The sequence below is a fragment of the Podarcis muralis genome, chromosome 2 (assembly GCF_964188315.1).
Source record: "Podarcis muralis chromosome 2, rPodMur119.hap1.1, whole genome shotgun sequence".
NCBI classification, from domain to species: domain Eukaryota; kingdom Metazoa; phylum Chordata; class Lepidosauria; order Squamata; family Lacertidae; genus Podarcis; species Podarcis muralis.
Genome location: NC_135656.1, coordinates 31,332,746 through 31,340,794, shown reverse-complemented (window position 1 = coordinate 31,340,794; position 8,049 = coordinate 31,332,746). Strand labels below are relative to the sequence as shown.

Below are 8,049 nucleotides of genomic sequence, written 5' to 3'. Positions count from 1 at the left end.
TTCCGGCGGCAGCCATTTGGCGATTGGCGGACGTGGCGACCGGAGCGGCTTGTCGGTCCAGGAGCGGATGGGTTCGTGGCGGGGAGGAAGCGGCCGCCTCTGGTTGCTATGGTGATGGCCAGCGGCGGCGGCGGCAGCGGCTCCACTTACTTGCTTCTGGGCGGTTCGGGCGCGGGCAAGACCCTGCTGGTGAAGCGGCTGCAGAATATCCCCTCGTGGCTGGGAGGAGGGCCAGGGCTGGGGCTGCGGGGGCCGGGCAGAGAAGGCAGAGGAGGAAGCGGGGAGGTGGAAAGGGGTGGTGGGTGAGCTGCATCTCTTTGGCCTGTGTGGTGTAGTGGTTAAGAGCGGTAGTCTCGTAATCTGGGGAACCGGGTTCGCGTCTCCGCTCCTCCACATGCAGCTGCTGGGTGACCTTGGGCCAGTCACACTTCTCTGAAGTCTCTCAGCCCCACTCACCTCACAGAGTGTTTGTTGTGGGGGAGGAAGGGAAAGGAGAATGTTAGCCGCTTTGAGACTCCTTCAGGTAGTGATAAAGCGGGATATCAAATCCAAACTCCTCTTCACTTCTTCTTCTTGTGCCCCTCTTGCTGGTCATCCATGCCTGCCTGGCAGTGCGAGTAGGCACGAGTTTGGGTAAAAGCCGTGGAGGTAGGGAGAGGGGGAGGAGATAGTTCCTGGTGACACAAAGTTAAGTGTGATGGGAGGATGGCTTCATGACAACAGGCCCTTCCCGTGAGGGCTGCCATATTTTGAAAAGCAAAACTTTTGTGACTTCCACTTTTAACTATGGATCACTACAACTCTACCAATGAAAAAAGGAGGACATGCCCTGGGAAAAGAGGACATATGGCAACCCCACTCCAATCCTCTCTCCTGGGGGTTGAGGGAAACCCTTGCACCTGTTTGGGCTCTGTGCTGTGTTGTACCGAACCTTATTCCATTCCAATCCCACCACTTTCCTTAACAGTCTCTGCACAGCTGAGCTCCAAAGATGGCGCCAAAGACCTTGGGGAGCCGCCAGCTACTCTGCCTACGGTATGGCCTTTCTTGTCTTTGGTTTGGTTCTTGTGGCTCAGCAGATGGGGCTCAGCTGTATAGCATGGGCTCTGCAAGCAGAAGGTGCCAGCAGGTTTGCTCCTGAACATCTTGTTCACAGGATCTTGAGTAGCATCAGTAGGAAAGAACCACTGTCAGCCAGAGTAAATATTGCCCAGCTAGCCCACCAAGAGTATGACTTGGCATAAAGCAGCTTCTCATGTTCCAATTGGTACAGGATCTTGTGGTACCCAGATTAGAGATGATTTACTGCTCCTGACAGGAAGACATGGCAAAATCTTTGACAGAAGCAAACTGTGGTAAAGATAAGGGCATTGCTGTGGTCACACTAGCTAATGTTTTACACTTCTGTCGTCAATGAAATCAAACTTCATTGAGCAAATTTCATCAGTGAAATTGAACACTGTATATACAGATTGGTTTATTTCAGAGTGGTTTTTGCTTGTGTGATAACGGCTGGTAGGTGGCTCTCAGGGAGTGGTTGTTCTAAGGCAGACCCCAACCTCTTCCTTTAGTTTCTGCTGTGATTACCTTTGTTGCATTTTGGCACTCTTCTTGGTACAAAGGATACACTTCTTATATAGCTTGTATAGCTTACACATGGCTGTGTGTTGTAGTCGGCTTACAGTTCGTTGCACACTACATAACTATTATCACGTTACCCTGTCCCCAGCCTCCTGCAAGTATTAATATTGCTCCAAATATTTTCAAAATAAGCTTGGAGAAGCTCAGCAACTTTGGGAAAAGAAGCAATTGTACACAAGGAGAGGACATAGTTCAGTGGTATGTATAAGGCAAGACCACATTCAGCATTTTGGGGTTTCTGGGCAACACACCATCAATAAAAACAACCAAGAAACTTAGTGCTCTTAAGACACTGGTTAAAACTATTGAAACTATTAAGCACAGTGGTTTTGATCACACAGACATTCCTAGAGCCCTCTGCCCAGATGAGTCATGTAAATACAGTGGTACCTCAGGTTACATATGCTTCAGGTTACATATGCTTCAGGTTACAGACTCCGCTAACCCAGAAATAATGCTTCAGGTTAAGAACTTTGCTTCAGCATAAGAACAGAAATCGTGCTCTGGTGGCGTGTCGGCAGCAGGAGGCCCCCTTAGCTAAACTGGTGCTTCAGGTTAAGAACAGTTTCAGGTTAAGTACGGACCTCCGGAACGAATTAAGTACTTAACCTGAGGTACCACTGTAAACTAAACCTCAAACCAAATTAGTTTTGTTTTAAAACAACACTTTGACCAACTCTCTGTGATGTAGCTAAAGGGTAGCTTCACCATTCTCTATACCAGTACTCTGGAACACTGTTATTTCACACCCCACAGCTCTTAGGTTAACTACACAAAATGGCACTTTTACAGTCTGCATCAGTCCACAACAGGCTGCTTGATCCATGAGATATGTACAGTGTGATCCCATAAATGTCTACTGAGAAGCAAATCCCACTGAATTCAGTGGGACTTGCTGCCAGTAGAAGACTTCAAACCTATGCACATATTTGGGAGTAAGACACATTGAGTTCTTTAACTTCCAACTAAGTATGCACAGGATTGCACTGTCATTATAAGGCAGCAGTAGTTCGTTTTGAGAATTGTAACTGTATCTCCAGCTTATCGGACTTTTTGAGTGCATGGAAGAGCTCCAATCAGATTCTTCCAGTGCCAAGAGTTGAGTCATACTTGACAGAAGTACCTGGACCAATCCCTTTGCCTGTGTTGTGAATAACAGCTCAGTTACCCACCAGCGTACAAGTCTAATTGGTGGTTGTCCCTTTGCAGGTTGGCACAAACCTTACTGACCTTCAAATCCGAAAGAAAATAACAATTCGTGAACTGGGAGGATGCATGGGCCCAATCTGGTCTAGTTATTACAGTGACTGTTGCTGCGTCCTGGTAAGGGAAATCTGTCCACTCCTGTGGCTGTTTGCTGCTCTTAATTACTTACTTTCATTAAAAATGAAAGCATAGGATCTGAAGGGCCTGGAACATCAGCACGTCCTACACCTGCTCCTTGGCAGCCCTATGTACAATACTTCCACTTAGAAAAAATAACTCAAATTTCTAGAAAATCTTGCTCTGACCAGAGAATAACTAGGCAGTTTGTATGCTGCAGCACCTCAGTAGTTCATGCATATTTCCAAATTCTTCTGGCTATGCTGTATTGGAAAACTCTGGAACTTTAGTTTTTCACTTTGGAGCTCCCTTTGAATCATTCTCTTTTTCTTTCTGTCTCTTCTGCAGTACATGATTGATGCTGCTAAGCCTACGCAAATCTCCTCATCCTGCATTCAGCTTCTGTCACTTCTTTCTGCTGAGCAGCTAGCATCGGTTCCTGTACTCATCATTTTCAACAAGATGTAAGCGATATTTAACTTTAATCTCTGTGCAGGGGACTCTGGAAGAGGGGGAGCAGAATTTGATGGGCTTCAGTGACTATTAGTAGCCAATGACAAGGCAGTGGGATGATGACAGTTATCAGAATGGGGATATTTTAATTTTCAGTTGATTTGCAACCTGCTCACAATGTTCCACTGCAGGGCTTTTTATTGGAAAGTTCAGGCAGTAAAAAGTGTGTTACTACTGTTTTCTCTCTCTACTTGGACTTTAGTGACCTACCCTGCTATATGTCCCTTGTGGAGATGAAGTCATTGTTCCGAATCCAGGATATCATTGCCTGTGCCAAGCAGCCCATCACTGTTGTAGAGACCAGTGCGCGTGATGGCAATGGCTTATCCAATGTGATGCAGTGGTTTCATTCTACAACCCAATGTGATTGAAGCTGGAGATTGCTCTCACCTCAGGTACCTTGGTTGGACATGGAACAACAGAAAGAGAGCTAGGCAACAGTCCTAGTCTTATCACTCAGGAAGCGGCAGCTAGCAAAATTTATAGCCAGCAAAACGTAATAGATCCCTGCAGGCAGTGGAAACAACATTGCTGCTATGGACTTTGGATGTAGTTTGAACCCAAAAGTAAATATTTTCCTATTTAAATCATTCAGTATATTGCCTCTTCTGTTTTGCATGTGCTACTAGGCTGCTGGAAGAGAATGCTTCTATGGAAGGGGAGGACAAACTACATGTCTGTCTCATCCATTTATTTTAATTAAGGTCTTAATTTCTCACAGTCCAAGTTCCCATGGCGTCTGTGCCAGTTCTCAAATTCCTTCTGTGGCTTAGAGCCTCTTTGCAGGATTCTTTGTTCATGCAATGAATGTAGAGTTGTTAACAAAGGATCCTAAAGGTACCTCTTGGTTTCAGGGATAATGTAACTTTTACCCAATATAATATAGAATAAATTTCTCCCTTCAGGTATTCACACAACAGCAGTTGCAACTGGCCTGTGGAATGTGGTTGTGTGTCGAAGGCACCCATTTGATTATATGTGGCATGAAACTTACCTTCTGCCATATCCTTTTGTGACATAAGCAGCTGCATATCATTCTCACTAACCATTGTCGTTTACACCAAACCCCATGTCCCTTGCTTCATCTGCTACAATGGCAAGATCTTTGATTAACAGAATGGTGAAAAGGCAAAGGATCCATTTGTCCATCCATCCTGTACACCAGTGAAGAAGCGACTTGCTTGGACTAATTTTCTGTGCCGAGCCCTGCCTCCTTTTGCCCAGAATCAATCACAGACTTTGGGCCATGTGAAGGAGGTGACACTTTGAAAGTTTAAAAATAGCCACCCCTCTCATCCTTTAAATACCTGATGGAATAAAAACGGGGTGACTAATTTTTAGATGGTTAGGACAGAACCAATCTGGGGAGTTTCCTTGGGAAGGTATTTTGAGCTAAGCAGTGTAACACTGCCGAGAAAAGAGCTTTAAATGTCCAGGAAATGGTCCAGAAGCAATTGGGGGGGGATCAAACTAAGATACATTTAAGCATAAAAGTACATTTAAACTAAGGAATTTTGAAAAAGATGATGGTGATCTGTTATATTATCATCAGCCATAATCTATGCTGTTTTTCCGACAATTATTGTCTCTCAAAGCTACTCAGATCAATAATAATAAAAAGATGTACTGCCAGCAGGCTCACAAACCAGGGGAATAGCAAAAGAGGAAAGGATGGGGCAGGGGAGGTGAAGGAGGGAAACAAAATCTTCACAAGTAGAATCACAGAATTGTAGTGTTGGGAGGGACCCCGAGGTTCTTTTAGTCCAACCCCTGCAATGCAGGAATATGCAATGCAGGAATATGCTGCTGTCCCATACAGGGATCGAACCTGCCACCTTGGCATTATCAGCACCAAACTCTAACCAACTGAGCTATCCAGGCTTCATGAACAGCTGTAATTGGGTAGTTTTTCAAAAGAGAATGTTTTTAATAACATCAAATCAAGATGTCCTGGTAAAAATGGCATCCTGCCAACAAATGTCTTACAATCTTCTTATTGTGCTTCTATGGCCCTATAAATCCACTGTGCAAAGCCCAAAAGGAAGGGCCATTACAATTCTTAAAAATTCAGTGTTTGGTTCTTCTCTTTTAAATATCATTAGTTTCTGTATGATTCAAGTACTTGGGTCCAGCTCAAGGAACATTTCAATTTGCCTGTTCATGGAAGCTGGAACTGCCAGCAAATATTAAGAATTGATGTTATTGGGCTGAAGATGGATGAGATTCTCATGATCTTCTGAACACAGAGAAGCTTGAAGGCAGACAAGAGGAGACCGACATTTCCAGCGGCACGGGCTATTCCTCAGAGAATTCCTAGAGCAGCCGACATCATCCTCCGTCTCACAAGGAGCATTTCAGGCAAAAGTTCATCTTGCCCATCCACTGATATACTGCTGGATTGAAAGGGAAATTTCAGCTGCCATTGTTATTAGAGAACTGGTTTTATTTTTACAATCAGAATAATGGTCCCAAATATGCACCACTCAGCAACAACACCTATATTTTTCAGTTCTTCCTTTTAGTGCTCTTTTACGTTCCTCACTTACCAGAATGGCTGTTAGTAACACACCCTCCACCTCTAATCTTGCTTGTAAATTATTGCCTTGGGAGTGTGCTGGGAAGTGAACAGAAGAGCTAAGAGATTGCCAGCATCCAAGGACAAACAAGATGCAACAGTGGCGCAACCCTGTGTTAGTGGATCATGCCAAATTCCTATTAAGCAGAGTGGTGGTAATATAAAATGAAACCTAGGCGAGACAGCAGTGCCAAGCCCTTCTCCCACCTGCTCTTCCCCCCAATTTATTTTTGGCAGGAACTGTTTCTGATGGAAGAGAAAAACAACTTGGAGAAAAGTACAGGCAGAGCAAGAGTTCAGCACCCTCCCACTTTCCTGTGCTGCACTTTAAATTGCTCCCCTGCCCTGTTTCATAGGAAATTGATAGCAATCCGATTCTCTCCAATCTGCTACCATCATATCTTGCTTGCCCCCAAGGTCCTGCAATTTACTTCCATCATTTTGATTTCCTAGTGAAATACATTTTCAAAAATGGACTGCATTTCCTTTCTCTCTGTGTGTACATATGCATACATTAAGCAGTAACAGGAGAGAGCGCTGCAACACAGCCAAGCTTGTCTCATTACCAGTCTCTGCAGATTTTTTGCTTATATAAAATCCACATATAAGCAGGGTGAGTGGGGGGTGGGGAGTATGCAGCTCTTGCCATCCTCATCACCTCCCAGAAACTGCAGGGCCAGTCTCCTGTATTCATGGAGGCTCCCTGCACAATTCAGGACAAGGGAAGATTCAAGGTGCTTTGATGCATCATTCAAAAGCACCCTGCCTGCCAGGCACAAACTGCACAGGCAAGAAGCCACAGACTATGTGGGCTTAGGGGTCATCAGGTAAGCAGGAAGCAGAGGGAAAGGAGAAAAAGTTTCCTAATATCCAGCATGTTTTGGACCTCTCGGGTCCTTCATCAGGAAGTTACAACCTTCTGTTATACTGTCTCCACTTTCCTTTTACAGTACCTTATTTTCCTACCTTTTTGCTTCCTCTGCCCTGCCCCATTAGCCTCTGCTGCACCTGCATGGGCTCAGTGTAAGGTGTACACTAGCTTTGGCTAAGGCACTAGTCCATTATGTATGTGCTACCCAGCCAAGCAGCTTGGCAGCAGCATCTTGTCAGTTCCATGGAGCTCCTCAATAGTCTTACCTCACCTTCAACTGCCCCAAAGCCTTACCTCATCTTCAGTTGCTGCATTCTCATTTCCCATATATAGTATGAAGCTTCTGAATGAGAAACATCTTGTCTTCCCCTTCCTGGAACGTTAGAGACATTAAGGTGAGTTGCAGGAAAGTGGCTTTCTTGAACAAATGCTAGTGATGTTAGGAATCTATATAAAAGGTTGAAACAAATGCGATCTGTGCTCATTTCATCCAGCTAAAGAAACGTTTCCATTTGCCTTTCCATGGCAGCTGGGATTGCTTGCAATTAGTAAGAATGGACGTTCTGGGACTGAAGGTGGATGAGATTACTGTGAAATTTCCTGAACAGGAAGAAGCTTGAAGGGGGGCAACAGGAGACTGACATTTTCAGCAGCATGGGCCTGTTTGCCATTCCTGGAGGGCTTAAAATCTATTCTGCCATCTCCCAAGAAGCATTTCAGGCAGATAATAAAAGTTTGTAATGCCCATTGCGTTTTCCTAACTGCTGTAGGGGTCTACTGCAAGTTTAATCTATTTATTATTAGTGAAGTGTCCTGCCATTATGACTAGCATGATTCATGCAGACAAAGGGACTGTTCACAGCAGGAACCTAATGTGGAAGATGCATCTGTAGAATTTTGTATACAAGCACTTTGCGTGAGCACACACATATACACAGCCGTCTTCAGAAATATCTTTCAATGGAAGCTGAGAAACCAAGTATGCTTCTATTGCACTGCTTTTCACCACAGGGGAAATAATTCTCCATTCATTCATTCAGGGAAAGAAACAGACTGCAGCCCATTTGCTTTGGTTCCAATAAATTCCAAGAACTAAGGGCCCAGTTCTTAAGGCCCCACTCAGCAT

The 8,049-nt window shown here is 44.7% G+C and overlaps 2 protein-coding genes across 15 annotated transcripts in view; one reads left to right on the top strand and one right to left on the bottom strand.

Moving 5' to 3' along the window:
* Positions 1-7,670, top strand: ARL16 (ARF like GTPase 16). Of its 8 annotated transcripts, none has more exons than XR_013391812.1 (7): positions 23-206; positions 978-1,035; positions 2,851-2,964; positions 3,313-3,428; positions 3,680-3,872; positions 7,257-7,318; positions 7,453-7,670. XR_013391812.1 is itself a non-coding variant. In XM_077924123.1 (6 exons), the coding sequence occupies exons 1-5, from the start codon at positions 109-111 to the stop codon at positions 3,846-3,848; spliced, it is 555 nt and encodes a 184-aa protein (XP_077780249.1). In that variant the 5' UTR covers positions 23-108; the 3' UTR covers positions 3,849-3,872; positions 7,453-7,670. The 8 variants fall into 8 exon arrangements, 6 of the variants coding, with proteins under 6 accessions (XP_028571646.1, XP_028571640.1, XP_077780249.1 ...); XR_013391811.1 differs by having other exon boundaries at positions 7,418-7,670; XM_077924123.1 differs by lacking the exon at positions 7,257-7,318.
* The window catches only part of TMC6 (transmembrane channel like 6), a 28,744-nt gene continuing 26,075 nt past the window's right edge, over positions 5,381-8,049 (bottom strand). For 6 of the 7 annotated variants that reach the window (XM_028715632.2, XM_028715642.2, XM_028715662.2 and 3 more), the window contains 2 exons: positions 7,218-7,296; positions 5,381-5,870 (listed from right to left, as the gene is read on the bottom strand). In XM_028715632.2, coding sequence (XP_028571465.2) covers positions 7,240-7,296 — 57 coding nt within the window. In that variant the 3' untranslated portion in view covers positions 5,381-5,870; positions 7,218-7,239. The remainder of the gene's footprint in view (positions 5,871-7,217; positions 7,297-8,049) is intronic. The other variant, XM_028715687.2, reaches the window with a different exon arrangement.